A 25,828-nucleotide genomic window follows, 5' to 3' on the forward strand; every position below is an offset into this window, starting at 1 on the left:
TTGTCAGCAATATGGAGTGCTTCCCATGAGACAGGATGGAATAAGAAAAAGAACTGGTAGCATGGCATTGTTTCTGATCATGACAAGAGATATCCTGGAGAAATGTAAAGATCTCATTGGGGTGGTGGTGTCTGGATAAACATAAAACCATTAATACATGAAGAACTGTTTTTATTCACATCAAAAACTGTCTGGGAGAGTCTCTCTAGAGGGCTCCCATAAATAAACAGTCACCCTCAAACACCTACACCAATACTAGAAAACTAGAACGTAACTAGATTTATTCTCCTGTTGACTTCACCTTGAGGAACTGACAAAAGGAAATAGAGCAACCAGGTTCTGACTTGTCTTTCCCCCAATAAATGAGACCAATCTGAATCAGAAATGAGCTGAAGGTAAAAGGTGTCAACTTGCAATGAATTTTACAAACTTAAAAAGTGCTTATCATTGTTAAAATGTTATTGTTTATCACTTTACTATCATTCTTCTGGGTGTAAAAGTAACCAGAGGAATTTAAAAATTCTGTACCATTGAAAAGAAGCTACAGGGCTGACTATATCTTCACCTAGTGGTGAAAGGAATACAAGTCTTCACGAAGAGATCTGAAAAGAGGAGGGGGTAAACATCTGTTGTACATTATAAATCTTGCTTGCATAGAGTTCAATAAAAGTAGGTAAGTTCTACCTAATGCATATTATGTTGAGCATGGTTTGCATGACTTAAATAATTTCATTTTCACAATGACACTGTGTAAGTATTACACTCATTTTGTTGGTGAGAAACATCTGCAGAGAGAGGCTGGGTAACTTGCCTGAAGTTGTATGATTTAATAAATGGCAAAGATGCCCATCCAGCTAATTTGAAGTATGCCCGAATTCAACATCCACAAATTTTTCTTTTCTCTCAAATGTAACAATAAAATCAAAACCATAGTCATATCTGTTTCATTAACACTTTGCAGAGATACATGCTATACCATGTTATTTACTATGTTTGATTTCAAGAATAGGCCAATGGACTACCCCATAGCGCCATTTTCTTGAATGCATATTGTCCTCTTCCGGTTTTCCCCTTCTTTTGTAGGTGTGGGAAGCCGCTACAGAGCCAAGTACAGCTGAAAGGTCGTGACCTCCTCACTCTGAAGAACTTCACTGGAGAGGAGATTCAGTACATGCTATGGCTGTCTGCAGATCTGAAATTCCGGATAAAGCACAAAGGAGAAGTGAGTGACATTCCTTCTTTCTTCTCTTCCATTACCTTTGGGATGCAGCGTTCCTAAGGCAGAGGGAAACAAAGTACATTCAAATTCCTGAGTGTTAGCTAAGTAATGAAACCTCAGAGGCAAGGTAATTGATTAGCAGCAAATGTGCAGGCATATAAATAAGCATGAAAAACAGTTATTCTATGACAAGTCCTTGCACTTTTTTTCCTCAGAAGAATGCTGAAGTTCATTAGTAACTGGATTGGAAACTGAGATATCATTTGTCTAGAAAGATTTTGTTCTTATACATCCCTTTTCTCTTTGTGTTTTCTATCAGTTAAAACTCAAAGATGATATATTGGCTTTTAAAAATACACTTCTGTTCTAGATATGTGTCAGATATGTCATCATTAGGACAATATTCACAATGATGAGATTGTGTTTTTAAAAACATCCCAATTATGAAGGAACAAGTAAATGCTAGTTAAATAGGGGAACAAATTGAATGTGGTGATTAACTCTGGGCATTGTTCTGCATTTTGAGCAATTTATGTTTCAAAATGCTTAATGTAGTGGCTTCATTTAGAGGTCTTATTTGTGAAAGTACATTTGTATTATGAATTTGCTCAAATGCTGTTTGTTTGTTTCTGAGACTGAGACTCTCTCTACAGCTTTGGATGACATAGAACTCACTATGTAAATCAGACAGACCTCAAACTCACATAGATCCACCTGCCACTGCCTCCCCAGTGCTGGGATGTTTCACTTTGCCTGGCTCAAAAGTATTTTTTAAAAGATTTGGTTTCAAGCTGAGAAAGTTTGATATGATTCTGGTTTTCTTATCTAGTTGGCTAGCTTTCCAAGCCCTGAAGAGGTAAGGCTGTGATCCAACTTCTATGTGCTGATGTTCTTGTAGAATACCTAGAATAGAGGGAAAGACTTCCTTGGGTTACAAACTTGTGCCTTTTCATGCTTTGCTGACTGAAGACCAGACGACCACAGCGCATCCTAACAGGAAGTCTACTAACACAAGAGGAAGGAAGAAGAGCTCCACCCAATACTCAAACTCCCAGAATGTTTTCAAATGACTTCCAGGAGCAAAGCCTTTATGTTCTCTCATGAGGGAGAGTGACAAATATGAAGCTGAAAAGCTGAGGTTTATTGGTGTCCTAAGTTAAGACTCTTGGTGTCCCATATTGTGACAGAGTAGGATCTTACTAGCTGAGAAAGTCCCTCTGAATAAAACATTTTCAGCATCACTGAAAATTGAATGGGATGCAATAGAGTTCAATAAGATGATCGCTCCAGTGTGAAATAGCATGCTTTGGATAAGCTTCCAAATTGAACCTACTCATAAATAATATATACCAGGTATAGTGAACGTCATCTGTAACCCTAAGCCTTGAAAGATATAATAGCATCATGAGTTCAAAGCCTGCCTTTGCTACACAGCAAGTTCAAGGCTAGCCTGGGCTACATGAGAAACCTGTATCCCAAGCCAGTGTTAATTCCTAATTTCATGTTAATAAGCTGTGTGTATTGAATGTGAAACATCTTTTAATTTAATTTTTAAACAATATTGTGACCACTACTTCAGAAGTAGTGATTAATTGGTCTATATTTTTATTAACACTTTGAAATACAATCCTTGATATTGGATAGGAAGTATACCTTTCATTTTAATTGTAATTTTGTCCTTGGTTTTCAGTATTTGCCTTTATTGCAAGGGAAATCCTTAGGAATGATTTTTGAGAAAAGAAGTACTCGAACAAGACTCTCCACAGAAACAGGTGAGTCCACTGACAAGCCCACACTCCTGTTGAAGAGTTGGCTGTAGTATGAGCATTTGGAAGTTTTATGTCACTGGGGAGTTTTTGTGTCTCTTTAGCATCCACAGTAAATAAGTGTTTCACTCTGCACAGCAGTGCAAGGGTATCCTTCAATTCTTGTAAAATCTATAGGCAGAAAGATCAGCCTCCTTTTTAAGAAGCCTGTGAAGAATTGACCAGAATCTTCAGATATTGCTTCATGTTAATGGCCAAGCATAAGTGGACACAAATCCTGAGGACCTAAATTCATGTGAGAAATGTGTCTATTTTTTCTAATGAACATTTTCTTCTGTGCCAATTCTATTAGACTGTGGGAACTTAACCTCTTCTGCATTTGGCAGTTCTTATTTGTCTCAGGGTTTATGTTGTGAGTATTGGGTCTCTTTTCCCTGGCTCCATTTATTATACCCAAGCCCTAGTGGATATTTGAATGTCTAGATAGCTAGGGATCAGCTAGTGTGCTTGGTCATGTTTATACTGGAACCTCTGGGACTTTTGTGCCTACCTCGATCGGCTCTGCAGTTTGCTGCAGGGTTTGTCTCACTCTGAGTACAAAATCTTGTTAAGATTATCTTGTCCTAGCTCCTGGTAGTGCTCCACACTTCACTGGAACGGAGATACCATAAGGCAGGCCATTTTTACCTAATTGTGCATTCCTCAAAGACATTGCAAGGAAACTCTAGGCCATTACTGCCTCCCAGTGCTGTGTACTAAAGGCAGAAAAGAGATGTTCTCAGTATTGGAGTTCCTTAAACTCATATGAGGGTTTTATGTTTCCCATTCCTTGGAAGTTGATTTGGGGAACACACGGCATGTACAGTGACGAAGGTCCACTTTTTTCTATTGCTATTACCTCTTCTCTCATACTCTCCTTGTTTCCCTTCCAGGTTCCTGTATTAGAGGTCATGTGAGGAAAAGACATGTTAGAAATAAACCTGCTCTGACTTCCAAATCTAGTACTACTGTCTGTGCCTAGATGCCAGGCAGTCAAAATTCAAGTTGTTTTCATTTTTCTAAAGCTATTGTTTCCACAGCAAGTTTCCAAAAGTCTATTTTGTAACTTGAAAGCCACAAATTACCTCTTTTCTTGTTCTCTGTATTTCCCCTCTATCAGACCTCAACTGAATCAATAACATGACCCGAATGACCAATTAGGGTTGAGAAGAAAGTACCACATAAACATTGGCTGATTTTTCAGTCCTCAAATGCCTTACCCTACCTTATAAGCATCAGTGGGCACTTACTCAGGCTTCAAAGTGAGCTACCACTCTATTATATGAGATTTGGCTTCATATGATTAATCATGAAATTCATCAAACAGGTAGTCCCCCCCAAAAGAATTCCACAAAGATTAAGTGACTTCTAAGTTTACTCAGTAAAAGTAGCACCAAGGTTTGGATCTCTTCTTATTAAAATACTCCCCTTGCCCCTTGAGAGAAGGAAATAGGAAGAGGAAAATATGTAAGATGTCACCTAATCTTAGAAGTCCTAGGAAGGAAACAGATGGCTCCATCTTCCCCTTTAAATCTGGCTCCTGTAAGACGTTTCTTTGGCATCTGAGCCATAGTGGGGAGAAATGAAGAAACCTGCCAGTCATTCTCAAACTTTGTTTCCTTCAAACACTGATCTTCTAGAAATTAGTCAGAATTTTATTTTATCTTTTAAAAAATTACCACTAGTACATTAAAAGAGGTACACTATTTCCAAGCCACCAAAAGAATTAGTTTATAAAAACTTTTCAATTTTTAATATTTATAGCAAATATGCCTTGGTTGTTCCATAATTTTCTGTTTAAATATTATACTTTATATTGAAATATCCCTAAATAGTTTCCTCCATAATAATGTGTTAAAGCTATCATTAAAGGGGAGACTGAGGCTATTGAGGCTTTGGATAATGACTCTGTGACAAGTGCTCCATATTAACTATATGGATCACCTCACTTCATTCTCATGATAATGCTATGAAAGTAAGATTAAGGAGAGCAGGTTGACCTAGGTTCAAGAAATGTTACAAATGCATATAGCTAACATATGGCAGACATGTGATTGGATGCAATTATTTCTAAAAATATCTAGTTTAATTGAAGCATGAGATGGTCACATTTTATTCTAGTGAAATACTTTCCACAAATGGCACTTAGCATTTTGTTAGATGACAGCTGTCTCTAAAGAAGTGCTCTGAGGGTACCTGAACTGGCCATCTACTGTAATCAGATTGGTGACTACCCTAATTGTCATTAGAGAGCCTTCATCCAGTAACTGATGGAAGGAGAGGTAGAGATCCACAGCCAAGCACTGGGCCAAGCTCCAGGAGTCATCCTGTAGAAAGGAAGGAGGGATTGTAGAAGTCAGGGGGGTCAAGATCATGATGGAAACCCACAGAAACAGCTGATCTGAGCTCCTGGGAGCTCGTGGACTCTGGACCAATAGTTACAGAGCCTGCATGGGACTGACCTAGTCCCTCTGCATGTGTGTGACAGTTGTGTAGTTTGATCTGTTTGCAAGTCTCCTAGCAGTGAGAGCAGGACCTGTCCCTGGGGCTTAGCTGGATTTTGGGAACCTGTTCCCCATGCTGGATTACCTAATCCAGCCTTGATACAAGGGCAGGAGCTCAGTCTGCCTCAACTTGATGTGCCCTGCTTTGTTGAAGCCCATGGGCAGCCTGCCCCTTTCTGAATGGAGATGGAGGAGGAGTGGATGGGGAGGGCATAGGCATTGGGGAGGGTATGGGGGGAGAGGATGGAGGGGAAACTGTGGTTGGTATGTAAAATAAATAAAAATGTTAATAAAATAAAATAAGAAGTGCTCTAAAAGCTGCACAAAATTGCAAACTCTATCAACAAATTCATGAGAACCGGAATATTTGGCCTTTAAAATTCATGGTTCACAGAGTATTTGTCATTATCCTCGGTAAATCCCTATGGGCCTAATTGGACATGGCATGCTGCCAACCAAACTCAATAACAGACAAATCAGGGTCAGAAGCTGTCTTAAATGCTTGCAGAAATGACAAAGCCATGGGAAAACAGTTCTGCTGTGTAAATGTATTGCCACTGAGGATAGACACCAGGATCTTGTTTGAGCACTTTGTCGCAGCACTGCATCCCAACCTCTGCATGTGCATTTTAATAGTTGTCCTTTAGTATACATTTTTTCAACAGATACAATACATGCCCTTGGTATTTAGAATGAAAATAGATTGTATCTCATTGTATATTACTGCTACAGAGTTGTACTACCTCCAGGATGAGGTGATTCTTATAGTATAGTTCTTAGGATTTCATCTTAAGTCTGAAACTCAGGGACCCAGCAACATTTCTACTTATTTCATGAAATAGAACATGATCATAGACCCATATTAATTCTTTATGAAACATGTATATTAAAGCCTAACACACTTACAGGCAAGTGTGCAGATCACTAAGTATATGACAATTCAATGAATTCTTACAGTAAATACATAATTGTAACAAATACCTAAGAAAGCAGGATATAAACAGGACTCAGAAGTCTTTTGCATCAACCCTGTTTTTCCTTCAAGCTGCTACTCATCCATCCTAGGGGAACCATTATGTAGGTTTCTACTACCACAGATTAACTGTGCCTGTTTTCAACCTTTATATTAAAGGAAACATTCAGCTCTTTTGTGTCTGGCTTCTTTCCTCCACATTATGTTTGTAAGACAATGTTCATGTCTGTGTGTAGTTTTAGACTATTCACTCTGCATCCATCAGTGTAAGGCTCCTTGGCAAACTAGACAATTCTCCTGTGTATCTACTGGCAATTGTATTCTTTTACTGAAAATTAATTGGGCTGATAGACAGATACATGTTTTTTAATCTTAGTAAATGCAGTAGCGGAGAGAAGAAAAACACACAGGGAATTCCAAGTGATGGTTCTTCCCATTATTTAACATGAACATGTCACTTCAAGGTGAAATTGAAGTTGGTACTGTAGCAGCTGTTTCAAATTCATCATCTTTACAAAGATACAAATACAAAAATTGGATTTATAGTCTAAAGCTAAGGCAGCAGGGTACAGAGAGGTTAATGACATCAGATCCCTCCTGTTTATACTGAATAGATTCTACTTATACCATTTGTTCCAAAGCCCATAGGGATATGTAAAGAAAACAAAAAGAAACATAAAATTTACTTTATTTTCTCAAACAGACATTGAGAAATTAACAGGAGAAAAACCACTGAATGAAAATATCTGATATGAAAGCAGGAACAAATGTAAGAGGTAAAAGGATTTGTCTGAATGAGGGGTGGAAGTATAGTGGAGACCCAGCCTCTGTCCTCTCCTCTGCCATGGCCGCTCTTAGTGATGTTCAAATCCTCTCACACACTTTGAATACCACATCACCACCACCCAGCCTTCTAAATTAGCCAAGAGTTGACTCAAGACTTTGGATTGGGGTCTGAATTTGTTTTGGCCAGTGAAAAAGCAAAAGTCCTTCTCAGAAGCAGTATTCAACCTTGCTAGCTTGACACAAGCTTGAGTTGTTTGGAAAAGGGGATTCTCAATTGAGAAAATACCTCCCTAAGATTTGCCTGTAGGCAAGTCAGTAGGCCATTTTGTTGATTGAGAAAAGAGGACCAAGAACTGACCCTGGAATGCTCCAGTATTTAGAAGTCGAGGAAAATAGTAGAAACCAGAAATCAAGACCAAGAAGGAATAATTGCCAAGCTGGATATAAAATGAAGAAGGTGTGGTATCTTGGAGTTTATATAAAGGATGATTATTAAGGAGAGATTGGTGTTCCATTTTGTTAAAGAGATTGAGAAGAAAGAGTAGCAAAGAATGGAGCAATGTGGAGGTCATATTAACATTGATGGGAAGAGTTTTGCTGCAGTGATGACTAGCAAAGTTTTACGGAGCTTTGATGGAAATGAGGAGAAGAGAGAAAGACTGATTAGAGGGGAGCAAAGAATTAAAGTGATACTTGAAAGTGAATGGAGTGCCAAGAAAAATGTTTCTATTAATGATCGAGCATAGTTCTTGATGGCTATGATATGAGAGATAAAGAATTGATAATGTTCATGAACAGTCAATGGGGTTGAATTCTAGTGTATGAAGGGGAGCATGGGACAAAGATGGCACATGAATTGTTAAGCATTTTAGTAAAGATCTAAAGAATGTGGGTGAACTGGGCATGTTAAGAAGGTACGAAGAGGGGCTGGAGAGATGGCTCAGAGGTTAAGAGCACTGGCTGCTCTTCCAGAGGTCCTGAGTTCAAGTCCCAACAACCACATGGTGGCTCACAACCATCCATAATGAGATCTGGTGCCCTCTTCTGGACTGCAGGCATACATGCAGAAAGAACAGCATATACATAATAAATAAATAAATAAATAAATAAATAAATCTTTAAAAAAGAAGGTAGGAAGAGACATGGAAACATGAGAGACGAGAAGTTCATCTATTTTTAATGAGAAATAAAGCAGAATATATGGATACAGATGTAGGTAAGCAGAGTGCAGCTAAGGAGCTAGAAGTCCTCTGATAGCTGTAATATATGCTTTGAGGGGGGAATAGGCCCAGTAGTTTAATGCTGCTGCTACCTTCAAACTATGTAAATAGCAATTGTCCAACCACTTTCTTACTACTCAAGCTGCTGTCATTCTTGTCTGAGTTCTGAACTTCCATCCAAATTTTAGAAATGTCTCTCTCCTTCTGGCCTCTTTGATTCTGCCCCATTATTTATCTACTTCATTAAAACTGAAGCCTAATTGTCTTACACATTGCGCCAACCATCAATAGATTTCCATTTCCCTCAGACAAAAATCAGTTCTTCCCTCTTATTCCTACTTTCCTTTTGCAGCTCCCTTCTACTCCTCCTTACACATTGTATTTTTCACACACATATGTGACCCTTACACAAGACAAATAACTAGTCTTCCTCCCATCTTACATGTTTGTCATGGTCCACACTCATGCATTCCTCAACTTAAACTAAAATTTTTCTTCAGTGATCATAACACTTAAAATGGCAATTCCTATCTTACATTTCCTGTTGCCCTTTCTTACTCAAATCTTGTAATACTTATCAGTATCTAATATCGAATATATATGAGGTTACTCACTCACTTTATAATCAGTATTTCACCCATTACAGTATAAATTACAGAAAAGCAAAAAGTTATGTTTTATAAAACTCATACAACAGTATCTACTAGACTGTTTCTCAGAGGAAATCAATGGAGAAAGGTATATAAAATGCCAGTAAATGCTCTTTATTTGTATTGTAAGATCCAGGATACACTGGCTCCTAGTAAAATTACAGACCTAGTAACATAAATAATGATTATTGTAGTTTTTGATGTTTATCTTTTATTATAGAAGTTTTCAAATAAATACAGAAGTAGAAAAATTAGCATAAAGGATATACAATACCCCTTGTATCAATCTAACAATTGTTAGCATATTGTTTGCCTTAGTTTGCCTATTTCTTCTCATTGCCAAAGTGTTTTAATGTAAATCAAAACTATGACATTTTATCCCCAAACCTTCTTTTACATTATTTAAAACATACAGAATAGTTTACTCAATAGCTGCAATGTCATTAACAAAATGATTTCTAATAACATTTAATAACAATCTGTCCTGGTTTGGATTTCTATTGTTGTATAATCACTATGTCCAAAAAACATCTTGGGGAGGAAATGGCTTATTTCATATTAATTAGAATTCTCGGGTCACAGTCCATCATGAAGGGAAGAGGTCAGGAGCTCAAGTAGGAAACTGAAGGCAAAAAGTGAAGCAGAGGCTATAGAGAAATGCTGCTTACTGGCTTGCTCAGCCTGCTTTCTTGTAGAAACCAGGACCAGGGATGGCACCACCCAAAATAGGCTGGGCCCTCCCCCATAAGATTGGGTTGGAGACATTTCTCAACTGATGTTCCTTCTTCCCAAATGAACCTGGCTTGTGTAAGGTTGATAAAATAATGTCTAGCCAGGACATAGTCCACATTGATATATTATTTTTCGAATTATACTAATATAACAGTGGAGAGTTTTAGGAAATTTTGAACCATACTCCCATTTGTAGGTCCAAAATTTCTTACCCAATTCACTGTGTGATTTATGATTCCCTCCTTACAAACTAATCCCCTAAACAGATAGGATTAACAAGTTGTGAAAGTCATATGTTTTCCAGGACATAAATTTGACACATCACAATATAAAGGGCAAAGTATGTTTACAAAATACAAGTATTTATCTTGAAATTTGCTTCTTGCCCTTCGTTTTTATTTTTTTATTTAAATTAGAAACAAGATTGTTTTACATGTCAATCCCCGTTCCCTATCCCTCCCCTCCTCCCCTGCCCCCCACTAATACCCTACTTATCCCATACCATATCTGCTCCCCAGGGAGAGTGAGTCCTTCCATGGTGGGGGTCTTCAGAGTCTGTCATATCCTTTGGGATAGGGCCTAGGCCCTCCCCCATGTGTCTAGGCTGAGGGAGTATCCCTCTATGTGAAATGGGATCCCAAAGCCCACTCCTGTGCTAGGGATAAGTACTGATCTACTACAAGAGTACCCATATATTTCCAAGGCCTCCTCACTGATACCCACATTTATGGGGTCTGGATCAGTTCCATGCTGGTTTCCCAGTGATCAGTCTGGGGGCCAAGAGCCCCATCTTGTTCATATCAGCTGTTTCTGTAGGTTTCACCAGTGTGGTCTTGACCCCTTTGCCTATCACTCCCCCTTCTCTGCAACTGGATTCCAGTTCAGTTTTTAGCTGTGGGTATCTGCTTCTACTTCCATCAGATACTGGATGAAGGCTCTAGGATGGTATATAAGTTAGTGGTCAATTTCATTATCAGGGGAGGGCATTTAAGGTAGCCTCTCCACTGTTGCTTAGATGGTTATTTTGTGTCATCCTTGTAGATCTCTGGACATTTTCCTAGTGCCCGATTTTGCTTTAAACCTATACTGGCTCCCTCTTTGATGGTACCTCTTATTTTGCTCTCCTCCATTCTTCCCCCTACACAACCTTCCTGCTCCCTTATGTCCTCCTCACCCCTCCTCTTCTCCCCTTCTCATTCTCCTAGCTCCCTCTTCCTTCCCCGCATGCTCCCAATTCTTGTCCCTTTCCCCTTCTCCTGGGGACCATGTATGTCTCTTTTAGAGTCCTCCTTGTGGCCTAGCTTCTCTGGTGGTGTGGATTATAGGCTGGTATTCTTTTGCTCTATGTGTAAAATCCATATATGAGTGAGTGTTTGTCTTTTTGTGACTGGGTTGCATGGTGCAGAATGGTTTCTTCTAGTTCCATCCATTTGCCTGCGAATTTCAAGATTGCATTGTTTTTTTCTGCTGAGTAGTACTCCATTGTATAAAAGTGCCACATTTTCTGTATCCATTCTTCAGTTGATGGACATCTAGGTTGCTTCGAGGTTCTAGCTATTAGAATTAATGCTGCTATGAACATAGTTGAACAGATGTCCTTGTTGTATGAATGTGCTTCTTTTGAGTATATGCGTAAGAGTGGAATTGCTGGATCTTGTGGTAGGCTGATTCCCATTTTCCTGAGGAATTGCCATACTGATTTCCAAAGTGGCTGTACAAGTTTGCACTTTGCCCTTCATTATATACTGCAGCAATGATGCCCATGGTCTCAAGTAGCATAATAAAGTTATGGTCAGCACCTCCCACAAATTTTCCTCTGATCCTGTGTCAAGAGACTGCTTGTTGTCGTCACAGAGGTGAACTGTGGCTTGGGGCTGACTCCTGTGTGTCTAATCCCCTTCAACCTCTCAATAGAATGTGTTGATGGAACAGGGCAGGAGCCAGATGCCTGTTCTCAGCATCTGTGATATTCTAAGCACACATATGATGGAAAGCAGTGAGGGCAATGGCCCAGTTGGTACTTAGCTTTATCTTCAGTAGAAGATGATGGCCAGTAACCTGTTCTCTTAGCAATTTTAAACCACCATCTCAGTGCTTGATTTGTTTTTTAACTTAAAGTATCATTTATGTCTAGAAAATGGCCAATTGTCAAATGCTGAATGACACATTTAATGAAGATGAAAGATGAAGATGAAAATATTTCAGTTAACACAGAAAATACTGCAGTGCCCCTTTGTAGTCAATCACACCCTCCCAGCTACAGCAACAGCTATTTTAATTTCTTCTACTCCAGATACTTATTCCTAGACATTTCCCTACACTAAGTGGTTATTCTTTCATTTAGCACAACATTTCTGAAGGTTCATTCCTTTTGTATTACTAATTAATATTCCATTGAAACCCAGGACATCCTGTATTTTTCTGTCCTTCTAGAAAGATATCTTTCTATAATTTGAAGAATTAAAAGGTAGACATAGTTCTCCAAAGGGAGCAGTGTCTCCATTATTAGCAGCTCCTAGTGGTTTTGCATATCCATATTTTTGGATATTTTTCATATTCATCTCTGGATTTATCATTTCACTATGTTTGGAAATTCCCTATAGAATGGTTGAAGAACTTTAAGGCAGAAACCTTCTATTGAGATGGTACTAGTGCTGATGCCTCATGATTTTGTTTTGCACTTTAGTTCTATTTTCAAAAAAAACTTTCTTTTTTTATTGTAGGCTTTGCTCTTCTGGGAGGACACCCTTGTTTTCTTACCACACAAGACATTCATTTGGGTGTGAACGAAAGTCTCACGGACACAGCTCGGTTTGTAAAAATTTTCTTTTTTCCAAATGTTACTTCAAACACTGATGGATTCATTTCAAGTGGCTCATAGATCATCTGTATCTATAATATGTATAGGAAACACTTATTAGGCACTATATGGATGAGTATTATTGTAACTTATTTAACCCTAGTAACAGTCCAAACAGATTGACACACAAATGTGAAATGATATAATCAGTAACATGCATACTAGCTGAGATAGAGTCTCAAATGCCAAGGTATTAATATAGTAAGATACTCCTGATTAGTAAAAGAAAATGACAGGCCATTAAAATGTAACTGTGACCTTTTTAGCTCTTCTATTGTTGTATCTGGTAGAATAGGGGTAAAATTGGATCCATATAATTCTTTCTGATCATTAAGTCCAACCTAAAAGGTTAAATAAAAATAAGTCACTTCTTAAAATATGTTTACCATAGTCTTCTTGTGTTATCACTGTAAAAATTCTTTACAAAGTATGTATTATTAGCCCATGAAGAAGCCATGATGCACAGAAGTAATGAAAGTTAGATGCTGAGTTTCCATGGAAAGAAATAAGTTATAGACAATATTGACTTGACATGTTGGAGCTCTCCAAGACCATGCTGGGGTTTGGTGAGTCACTATATTAGCCCTCATAGGACCTTACACAGTCATACTCATGATTATGATTTATTATGATAATAAGATACCAAAAACAATCAGCAATGGAAAAGACACATGAATTAGAGTTTAGGAGACACCAGATGTAAGCTTCCAAAACTCTTCTGGTGGAGCCACACAGGATATACCTAATGCCCTGAGTAATGACATGTGACACTGTGTGTGACATATTGACAAGAAAAGAGGCCCAGAGTAGACTCAGCTCACACTTTTTGCTGAAGACTAGTCATTTTAGCACATTCCAACCAAATTCCTGTCCTGCCAACAGAATGAGTGTGTTTATTTCAAGTCATAATGTTTATAAATCATTAAATCATTTCAGGCAGTTATCACTTCCTGGGAATGGTGGAAACTCCCCCAAATGAAGTTCCCAGATGTTATCCAAGAGCCAGTCTTAGATTCAGGACTTTTAAAGGATAACAACAGTCAGGTCTGCTTTGTTAATTCAAACCACTGTCTCCTCTGTGAGATGAAGTAGTTCAGATCCTTTGGGATTGTAGTTAAAAGATGATGTTGTCTGTCTGTTTCTTTTATTTGTGTGTGGCTAGCTCTCTCTCTCTCTCTCTCTCTCTCTCTCTCTCTCTCTCTCTCTGTGTGTGTGTGTGTGTGTGAGAGAGAGAGAGAGAGAGAGAGAGAGAGAGAGAGAGAAAGAGAGAGCATACATTGTGCATGTAGAAATCAGGAAACAACTTGAGGGAGTTGGTTCTTTCCTTCCATAATGTAGATTCTTAAGATTGAAATCAGGTCGTCAGACTTGGCAGCAAGTGCCTTTACCCACTGAGCCTTGTTACCAACCCTAAAAATTTACATCCCATTACCAAATGCATGTAATATATGACCTACTAAGGGGTGATCACTAAACAGAAGTGTGTCCCAATGTAAACATCTGTAGATATGTGGACAGATGTAATTTGGATTACAGTAGAAATGGAAGGTAAGGAGATTAATGACAAGGCTTTTAAAACCTAGTTTGGGAATTGGTAAGCTTGTTAAAATGTAAAATTCTGGCCCTGCACTTACAAGTTTGTTCCCCAGTTAAGTTTAAGATGCTTTGGAGGACTCTAATGATGATATAAGAGCAACTGGAGTCATTTTGAGAGATTTGAGGGCTAGGGAGAAGTCTTATTCAGCAAAGTGCCTGCTGTGCAAGCATGAGGACTCAAGTTTTAATTCCCAGCACTACAGTAAAGCAAGGCACTGTGGCATGAAACTTTAACCCCAGCACTGGTGGGCAATGAAGACAGGTAGATCCTTGTAGCTCATTAGATACCCAATCAGCCTAGCTGAATCAATGAGCTTCAGGTTTAGTGAAATACTCTATATCAAATAAATATGGTGGAGACCAAAAGAATAAGACACCAAGGTCAACTTCTGGTCTCCATACACTTGTGAATGTACACACATGAAAATAATGTGCATACATCACGAGAGAGAGAGAGAGAGAGAGAGAGAGAGAGAGAGAGAGAGAGAGGGAGGGAGGGATAGAAGGAGGGGGAGAGAGAGGTGGGGATTGGGAAGCTGTGTGGGAAATCTAGGCTGTTGCACGGTGATCTATTAATGAAGTCATAGTAAATAACGGGATGGATAATATGAGATCCACATGGCTTCGTGACAACTGATTATAAAAGATGAAAAATAATTGTTGTTAAATTATTCCATATTTGTTGTTAATTAAGTATGTGTGTGTATGTGTTTCCTCTTGGAAGAAGGAATAGGTTATCTATTGGGCATATTGCATTAAAGGTTGAACCGCCAAGCTCATATATACATGCTAGTGTAGATAAGAACCTTGGGTGACATTGAGAGCTGGAGAACTATTATTAACTCAGTGGTTTAAAAATTGAATTCCATGGGCTCACTATGGGAGAATTGTGGAAGGCCATAGTACCTCAAGGGCAGATGCAATTAGAGTAAAATTGAGAGTATGTGTACTCTAATATAAGAAAAAGCTGGACTGGGAGATGCGGGTGTCAGGAAAGAGTAGCAGTTATTGTAGTCATTTGACTACCTTCTCTGTATCCCATTACTGCTTAATCTGCCAAAATATCTGACAAACAAGATATGCTGTGGTTCAGAAATTCAATAAACCCAAATTGAAAAAGACAAGAGAAATCCACTGGCTTCCCCAGAAGCAATTGAACAGGAGGAGGGAAGTGAATCTTAATGACATCTACTCTGCAATATGCACCAAACAACCCTTAGCAATTGGTTCCTTTGCTTTTTGTGGAAGTTTCACTTTGGAAGATGCAAAGACATTGTGTGGTGGTTGAATGACAGTGCTCACCCTTTCTCGTCAAGAGAACAGTTCACATCTGACACTGATTGATGACACTGCTTTTCCAATCTACCTGTCTGACTGCTTTGGGGTCCTGGAACAATAAAAAAGTGCCCTATGTTGGTGGAAGATGAAACAGGAGGCGGGGATTCAATAGATGCAGCCACCAAAAGATGGGGGATAAAAGCAAAATTGGCTGGGTTCTTGATAACTGTTAAATGCAATTTCCAGAATATAACATTATTTCAAATGATTTAAATTTTCAGTTATTCCAAAGTGGTTGTTAAATGTCTGGTTCTTCTACTAAACCTTGTTTTAGCATTGAGAATCAAATGCTGATTAGGTCAAACAAGATCTTTCTTGGGGTGTGGATATGTGCTATTACTGTATTAAGCAGGTAAACAAGCATGAATAGCAGAGTAGACTGGACTATAAACTAGAATGGAGACAAGGTAGGGTTAGCTGTCAGTGGCATTTCTCAGGTACTAACTACCTGAACATCACAAAGTACATCATATGGAATGTCCCTGAGCATACTCATTCATTTGTATATCAGGCTATTTAGGCCTATTGAATAGCAACTCTGATTTTTTTGCATGTCCATATTTCCTCAATTCCTTAGAAAGCACCATGTTGTTCCTTACTTCTATGAGTCTGACTTATTCAGATATGTCATGTAAATGGAAATTGCACCATATGGCCTTTTGTGGCTGGTCTATTTCATTGGACATGTCTTCTAGGTATAACTATACTTTTTTAGGTGGCATGATTTCCTTCTTCTGAGGGCTGTATATACCACATTTTCATTTTCCAGGTATATGTTTATCTAGTGGTTCCCACAGCTCAATTCTTGTGGCTAATGCTGCCAAGAATGTGAAAATACAAAGGTCTTTTAGGTCTTGATTTCAATTTATTTTGAATAAATAAATGCCCAGTATTGTTAGTGCCAAGAGATAGATAATTCCACTTTTAATATTTTGAGGACACTCCTTATTCCTTTCCCTAAGTCCAATACCTATATACATTCTTACCCAGCATACAAACAAAGCTTTGCTGTGTTCCACACCTTCACCTCTGCTTACCTTTTGTATTTCGGATGCCATTCTAATAGGTGTGAAGTAATAGCTCAGTGTGGCTTTGATTTGCGTTTCCCTTAGGGTCACACTGAACATGTTCCCATTATATATGTTGGACAGTGTTTAGCTTCTTCGCAGAAGTGTCAACTTGCATGCTTTGTTCACTTTGAAAATTAGGGTTTGTTTTTTGTATTGAGTTGTAGGAATTCCTTAAATATTTTGCATTTGACCCCCATACTCAGATACATGCTTTGCAAATATTTTTTTTCTTTTCTTAAAGATTGTCCTTTTGCTCTTATGGTTGGTTTTCCCACATTAAAAAATTATATTTAGCATCAAGCAAGATTGTAGGGAGACACTGTAGCCCTGCCTCCTAGTAGCCCCTACAGGTGTGCCTGGCCACAAACACATGGAACTCCCTTCTCTCTGGCCACGCTAGCTTGCGGCCTCTGGGCATGCTCTGGCTTGCGTTTGGGCTGGTGTTTATCTGAATAAAGAAATCTTAGCATTACGGCCTACGGATCATCTTTGAGTGCACGCAATACAAGATCATAAAGACTAGTAGAAAAATATACCAAGAATGATTTCATAATTAATGAACAAATATTCTACTTCTTGATTTGTAAAAATATAACCTGTTTATCATACAAGATATTGAGGATAAATTCTCCTTATCTAAGCCTAAGTTGAATACTGGCTCGTGTGAAGGTAGGTAAATTAAGAAAGACACTTGGGGCTGGGTGGTGGTGGCACCCAGAACTCAGGAGGCAGAGGAAAATAGGTGTCTGTGAGTTCAAGGCCAGGCTGGTTTATAAAGTGAGTTCCAGGACAGCTAGGACTGTTACACAGAGAAAACTTGTCTTGAAAAACACACACACACACACACACACACACACACACACACACACAGAGAGAGAGAGAGAGAGAGAGAGAGAGAGAGAGAGAGAGAGAGAGAGAGAGAGAATATGAGAATAACCTGTCCAGTGACATTGGGAAGAAGCTGCTATGCTGAAGATTCTCAACACCACATACAAGTTCAATGATTCATTTGGAGGGTTCACTTGCTTCTTGGCTACGATTCATGGCAAGTAAAAACTACAAGTGAAAATCACAAAATGAGGGCTGAGGATACAACTCAGTGAACAGCATTTGCCCAGCATGTGCAAAGCCTTGAGTTTCATCCCAACACTGCAGGAAAAATTACAAAGGGAAACAACATATGGAGTGAAATGTGGACCAGACTAGCCACAGGCTTCTAAGTCTTCACTAAGTGAATTCACACAGGATGTACTTAAATCACCCAGCAAAACAGTTCCCAAGGTTTTTTTTTTTTTTTTTTTTTTTTTTTTTTTTTTTGGTTTTTCGAGACAGGGTTTCTCTGTGCAGCTTTGGAGCCTATCCTGGCACTCACTCTGGAGACCAGGCTGGCCTCGAACTCACAGAGATCTGCCTGCCTCTGCTTCCCACGTGCTGGGATTAAAGGCGTGTGCCACCAACGCCTGCCTAGTTCCCAAGGTTTTCAGTGGAGGCTGGTACATAAAGACACTTAATTAGTCCCTCAGAAAAAAACAGATCCCAGGGTTTTTATTGGGGACTTGCCACTTCAGCAATCTGCCTAGCATGAATCCACATGCCAACTTCTTAGAAGGAAGGTGTTCCACATAACCACAACATGTATATACTTACCAGATCAGGAAACCCCTCCTAAATGCTACATTTCCAGATGCCAGCCCAGGGTCACCTTTGTGAACAGGCCATTTCAAAGGATAACATTTTCAAGACTGGCATATAGCTCTTTCCTGCACAACCATGCTTTCAACCTTGCTACCCAGGAAACAGTCCAAGGAAGTTGGATCGTGCACAATGTCACCTTCAAGAGCTTTGTAATCATTTTCTAGACAATTGTCCCCTACTTTATTTCTTTTTCAAAGCATGCCCTAGAGGATAGACAGACTCGCTCTCCAGTGTTCACTGATAACGGGATAGGTTCTCAGTGGCCAAGCAAAACTCAATTTAAAAACTGGTCAGAGAACTTGAATTTATCCTATATCGTGCAAGGACAGCCTTAAACTTTGTCATTTCCTTAATGGAGCATGGATCATTGAAGGATTGGAAACCCACAGAATAAAATCTGCCCCACTGCTTCCTTGCCTTTCTTAAAATCTTTCTTGGCAACTGTCTTCCACCACTTAATGTGTCAGAAAACACAAAATATGCTTGTGGATGCTCCCTGAAATTTCCTTCAGATTTGAAGATATTTTCAGATTCTCTGATGTTCTCCTGGGCTTGAGTTAGATATTCTATTTTGTTCCTTGCTCTGAGATTGTACTTTTAGGTGTCACACCAGGAGTGACACTTAGCTATGACTCAAGTCACTGATTCTTTGGAATTTTTTAAATCAGATGGAGCTCAGCTACAACAGTAGGACATTATCTCTCTTGTTCTAAGCCTTTGTGTTTCTTCCATAATGACAGCTGTTCATGCCTAATGTTCTGAGTGCACTACTGAAAGGTGTAATGACTTCACAGTCATTTTCACTCTAATACAGTACTTAGTGATATGGCTTCAGAAGCCATATTACGAAAGGCTCAATATAACAAAGAGTGTGATGTTGTTCTACCCTAATAACTTTCACTACAGATGTCGTTTACATATGGTAGTGATTGCTGAAGTGTCCTGCTGATGGGACACTAAGAGAGTCTGCATGAACCACTATATTAATTTTCTGGAGCTACCATAACAAATTGCCATAAAGTTAGAAGATGAATTTCTTTATTCTTTCACAATTCTAGAGAGTAGAAAACCCACATTCATGTTCACCAACATCTTGGTTTCTTTTCTGCTGTCTCCCAGCAGTTCTTCATATTTCTAGGCTTGAAGTTGCATCACTTATAAGTCAGCCTCCATTTTTTTCTCAGCTTTTTTCTCTCTGTTTCTATATATCCTCTCTTCCATCATTATCATTATTTGGGAATTTCCCAGTATGCATCCAGTTCACACTTCCCAGTCTTCCCAGGTCCACCCCCACCCTTGTGAAGCAGAAGGAGAAGAAGGAGGAAAAGAGTTGAATTTGTGTTGAGGAGAAGCATCTGTTGACTTTAGGATCTCTCTTACATTAGCATCATTTCATCTTAACTAATTTAGTCTTCAAAGACAGTACTTGCAAGCATATTCTGAGTTTCTGGGTGAACAGATGTTTTGAAGGAACACCAGTGAAACCACTCTGGCCACATATGCATTTATCCTTACAGCAGTGTGGAAGGCAGCTTTGGAGCCTATCCTGACACTCACTCTGGAGACCAGGCTGGCCTCAAATTCACAGAGATCTGCCTGCCTCTGCTTCCCGAGTGCCGGGATTAAAGGCGTGTGCCACCAACGCCTGCCTAGTTCCCAAGGTTTTCATTGGAGGCTGGTACATAAAGACACTTAATTAGTCCCTCAGAAAAAAACAGATCCCAGGGTTTTTATTGGGGACTGGCCACTTCAGCAATCTGCCTAGCACGAATCCACATGCCAACTTCTTAGAAGGAAGGTGTTCCACATAACCACAACATGTATATACTTACCAGATCAGGAAACCCCTCCTAAATGCTACATTTCCAGATGCCAGCCCAGGGTCACCTTTGTGAACAGGCCATTTCAAAGGATAACATTTTCAAGACTGACATATAGCTCTTTCCTGCACAACCATGCTTTCAACCTTGCTACCCAGGAAACAGTCCAAGGAAGTTGGATCGTGCACAATGTCACCTATCAGTACCATGCTGATACTTCAAATGATGGACTTCAGGGAGAGTTTTGAGCGTCGGAAACAGTTGAGAGCATCAAACTATCATCTTATTGAAAATAATGTTGTAAAAGTATGGAATATTATCATTAAAGTATTTATGTTATCAACATTAATATCAGAAATGTCAAATTTCTGAGGCTTTTGGTAAAACATTTCCAAAATTACACCTAACAATAAATAGGTGCCTAATTAGATGCTAATAAATTGCTATGACCTATATGGCATGTCCAGGACAGTTGCATAGCCTTGGTTAAATGGTCATAAAAGCCAATTTCTTCAAGCTTTAATCATGCTATATTCTTTTAAGGGAACTACAGTATAAGGTAAAGATCAAGGACTTTGAAGCAGATCCAGTTTCGAATTCAATTCACAGCTTTCCCACATACTAGCCCTTATGGGTTCGTTCAGTTATTTCTGATTTCCAGTTTTCTGAGTTGTAAAAGGAAGATATTATTTCATGAGTTTCATGAAGAGTAATGAGCTCGTGTTGTAAAGGACATGGGCAGAGAAGGAGTTCATGCAATGTTGATTGAAGCAAGTTATGGTTTAACTCAATCTCAGGATACTCTATGACTCAACTCCAGCCAGTTCTGTGGTTTCCTGGACAGTTTGCACAGATTCAACTCTGAAATTTCTAGGGCACATTGTGAAGAAATCATTCCAAAAACCATTACACCTTAAAGGGATATTTTTCCTCTGGAGTCCTCCGACTCAGAATCTAACACCTAAGCCGAAACAATCTGGTCATTAGAGATAATTTCATAATGAAATAAATATGGCAATTGAATTCATCCCTAGTTCTTCAGCATCAATCCATTTGAGAAGATTACATTTAGGTTTCCTGAAGCTATATTTTTGTTTCTTTATCAATTTTTATCAGGACAGTCCAAAGGGGCCAAAGTTATTTTAACCTGGTTAGAGATGCTAGAGGGCTGAGATATTTTCTTTCCTGGAATATACTCATTAGAGAGTATTGATCATTTTACACTAGAGAGACTACCTGTGTCCACTGTAGGGCCTCGGACTGTTTTGGAATAAGAAAGAAAGAAAGAAAGAAAGAAAGAAAGAAAGAAAGAAAGAAAGAAAGAAAGAAAATGTTCACCTTGAAATTGATTACAAAGTTCTCACTGTTGTCATTATATACAACCAAATTTCCTCCCACAGTTTCCTACTTAGCTATTCAAGTAATATGTGTCACTGGGAACACACTGGAGTTCAGAAGGTACACAGTCTTGGTTAAGGTAGGATAAGAACAAGGGAAGATGTGAATTGCAGGACCCTATAAGACTGAAGTTCCCTTTGCTTCTGGCTTTTATAACCTTGTAGGGAACTATCTTGAACTCACTGTGAACATCATAACTTGTGGCCATCCTGATAGTCTCCTAAAACTTTCTTGCCTTTTTATAAATACACAAAAACCATTCGAACAGTATTATGGAACTTTATAACCGAACACTGGCACCTTAGGTACTGGAATATGGCTGATGTTTTTTTTTTCTTTTTAAGTTAGACTGTGTCAGCATATGATCAGGTACATTTCAGCTTGACTGCCAATCACCTTTGCCCTGGTGACATTTAAGAACACCTTCCCTGTTACTCAAGTCTTTCCTCTTCACTTGGCTCTCAGCAAATCCCCAGGAAATTGTGCACTGGACAGTCTTTGATGTCTCCACCTCTTTCTACCTTTTCAGAGTACCTTGTGCCTGCTTTTCATATACCAGTGTCAGATATTCCTCAACAATTTCTTGAGGGAATGAAAACTGCTATGTGATTGTCCATCTCATCAACATCCACACTGGCTCTTTAAACATGCCTCAAAACATGACCTGTGCTTTTAAAAATGTGTTCACTTAATCCCACAGACTCTGCACCAGACCTCTATTCGACCATGGGAGACTTGATTATTCAGTTTTGTTTAGTTTTAAGGATGTTTAAGTTAACTCGCAATTAAGTTTACAGTCTTAAGTAGAAACAAAACATACCAAACAACAACAGATACTGTGCTCTGGAAAGGATTTGTTTAGATGAACCGCACTTGGGCAAATTTCTTCCATACCAGGGTCCTGCATGGATATTCCAATCATTAGGGCATTCTTTTTTTTTTTTTTTTTGGTCTTGTCATTCTTTCTTAAAGATCTACTTATGTATTTTATGCACAAAAGATGAAGGCATCTGATCCCATTCTGAATGGTTGACAGCCACACTGTGGGTGCTGTGAATCAAACAATAAAACCCGGGTCCTCTGCAAGAACTAGTGCTCTTAACCATTGAGCCATCTCTCCAGCCCCAGGGCACTCTTAACATACTGAACAACATTCTTCCAGTTTTATGTAGTCTGGTTTTTATTTTATTTGTTTACTTTTGTTTTTCAAGACAGGGTTTCTCTGTATTTTTTTAGGGCCTGTCCTGGAACTTGCTTTGTAGATCAGGCTGGCCTCGAACTCACAGAGATCTGCTCCACAACCACTTGGTTTATAATTCTTAATTATTATTAATTCCATTTTAATATATTTATAAACTCAGGAATTTTAGTATATTTGAAAGCTTCAATATACAACAGTTGTTATCCCAATGGATGTACATATTGTCCCATATTTGTAAAATGTGATATGTGTCCCAGTTGGCTCATTTTGAAACAAGTCCCATTCATTTGTGATGACAAGACATTCCAGAATCATCTCATTTCTTTAACAGGGCCAAGATTTAGCCATTAATGTAAGAAGCTTTATGCCACTTAAAGTTATTTTAAGATCATATTTTAGAGAAATTTTCTTAATGCCATGTTGAGGCCTTGCATATGCTGAGTGTCCTGTCACTGGGCTATATCCCTAGCCTGCCCCCTCCATCTTTGAGACATAGTTTTGGTATGCATCAGTTTATGGCCTTGAGATAAATATATAAGCCAGATTGGCTTTCAACTTTCAGTAAATTTCCAGCCTCAACATTTTTTGTGCTGGTATTACAGACATGCGCTCACTACCACAAGTAGAATTTTTTCTTTTATTTTATGATAATTTTTATAAACATTTTTAATTTTTGTTACAATAATATAGACATATATTTTCTGATTGTTACAGTAGAACTCCTTTTGATAAAAAACCACTCAAAGATGTTATTGGCAATGATACTACCACCATCATCCTGAAATAGTCAGAGTTAACATTGGTTGTCCTTTACCATATTTCCATTGAAAGTCTTCAACTATTCTTCTTTTACTGAACAGAAAGGAACAAATGATGTTGCCATATCAAACATCTAGACAAAATAGCATGGATAAATATTTCAAGCTGTATCTATCTATGAAAAATTCCAATATTGGCTATTAAATACCTATGGCATGCTGGTGTGTATAGGGGCATTTTAAATACAGGAAATGCATATTTTGCCAAAGCTGTTTTGCTATAATTGTTGGCAGAGGCCTGAGAGTATTTGAAAACTTGCAGGAGTCTACAGGAAATCAAGCAGACCTCCATTTCCATTCAGTAGAAATGAAAAGAGACCAAAATGAGAAATCTTTACAGAGCCAGGAAGTATTTTTGACTTGTCAGCCTTTCATCTGTAACAAGTACAATCAAGATTTTAAGATGTTTAAAGCTGGGGTTTTACATGACTAGAGAGCCGCATGAAGCCCCGAGCTCTAGCTGCAAGCTTGACATTGTTTTCAGTCAGAGGGTTTGTTCATATTTTAGAATGATCTTTATTAGCATGGAAGCATAAAAAGAGTGATTTCTCTATTTCTAGCAACTATAAGCATGAAGGAACCAATGCCACAGACAAAATAATATGCACTAATTACCTAAAAGTGTCTTCAATATGTATTATTCCCCCAAGTGTTTCAAATGCAAAAACGTTCTGGGAACTGCTTCTCCCAGTTTGCCCACATCATAGCCACATCATTTGATGCCACCTGATCTGCACCTTTTATGGCTAAAGGAGGACCAAGTGGTGTTTTCAACAAAGTTTTGACATACTTCCTTTCTGCAATATTTCTTACACCATCCTTTGTTTGTGGTCCAATCTATTAACCACATGAATTTCTCAAACATTTTCCAATCCTTTAAGGAGAATACAGAATGTATTCCTGTAAATCACTTACTTTCAAAATCTGGCTACCAAAGCAAAACATAAGCAACCCTTGGGAGCTTATTAGAACTCTCAGATCTGAAACCAGACCTTCTGAATGAGAAATAGAGCTGATGGTGCTTTGCAAGCCCTCCTGGTGACTCTAATGTGCATTCAAGTTTCTGTTTTTTTAAAGATGTGTATGGAAGGGCTGACTGTATAACTCATTGGAGGTGCACTTGTATAGCATGCATGAGGTCCTGGGTTCTATACCTAGCACTACAAACAAAAAAGATCCATATTGCTTACACAAATGTATAAGAAATGTAATAAGTGAACAAAGCACATATCAAACATTTCAATATTGATTAAAAACTTAATCAAGTGCTTTCAACATTTAAGCACAGCTCAACATTTCATGTTTCCCTGAATGTTCTAAGCTTTTACAAAGGAAAATGCACACATAAAATATCGCATCCTCTCAGGGTTTAAATAATTTGACCAGAATGGAAAGGAAGAAAATAATCTCAGGAACACAGGGATACAATTTAAGTGGGTTGTTAAGCACTTAATTCTGATTGGTTAGGGAGAACTGGTTGCTAAGATCAAGGTGAGTTGAACTCCACTTGTAGGCAACTGTACTGTGTATATTGTTATCCCAATAGTTTTCACTTTTGTCATGGGGCTGTTTGTTTCTTGTTGCTTCTTTAACACATGGTCCCAAATGTCATGGCTTATGCATTTAAAAAACAAACTTGCTATTTTTTTGCGGGGGGGGGGAATTTAGAAGGGATGCTTCCTTCTGAATGTTCCGGGGATGATTTGAATTCTGGCCCTTTCCAGCTCCCAGAGGTTGCCCACATCCTTCAGCTCATCCCCAAACCTCTCACCATTTCGTTTTCTTCCATTTCTCATCTTCTTTCTCTATCTCATAAAGGCATCTGACATTCTATTGAGTATACCCCAGTGGAATTTTCCTCTCTCAAAATCCTTTGATTATATCTGTGCAATTCATTTTGTGAAGGTTCTGAGGATTGGAGCATGGGCATCTTTGCAACTCATTATTATGTTTAGCACGGGATCCTTATTACTATATTGCACGTCCATTCTCAAGTTTGCTGTTTATTTCTGACACGACCCTTTGCCACAGCCTTTTAATATACCACTCTTGTCCTCTCTCAATATGTTAAAGTATACACCTTGTTTCTTTGCATTGGGTCAGAATTAGTTAGGTCATGAAAAGATTTCCCCTTGAGAGAAAC

At 38.6% G+C, this 25,828-nt stretch overlaps 1 protein-coding gene across 1 annotated transcript in view; it reads left to right on the forward strand.

The window, feature by feature from the left end:
* Positions 1–25,828, forward strand: part of Otc (ornithine carbamoyltransferase) — a 66,474-nt gene that overhangs the window by 12,381 nt on the left and 28,265 nt on the right. Inside the window, exons 2-4 of the mRNA XM_035449765.1 lie at positions 1,084–1,222; positions 2,910–2,991; positions 12,613–12,700. Coding sequence (XP_035305656.1) covers positions 1,084–1,222; positions 2,910–2,991; positions 12,613–12,700 — 309 coding nt within the window. The remainder of the gene's footprint in view (positions 1–1,083; positions 1,223–2,909; positions 2,992–12,612; positions 12,701–25,828) is intronic.

Source organism: Cricetulus griseus, chromosome X (assembly GCF_003668045.3).
Source record: "Cricetulus griseus strain 17A/GY chromosome X, alternate assembly CriGri-PICRH-1.0, whole genome shotgun sequence".
Taxonomy (NCBI): Eukaryota; Metazoa; Chordata; class Mammalia; order Rodentia; family Cricetidae; genus Cricetulus; species Cricetulus griseus.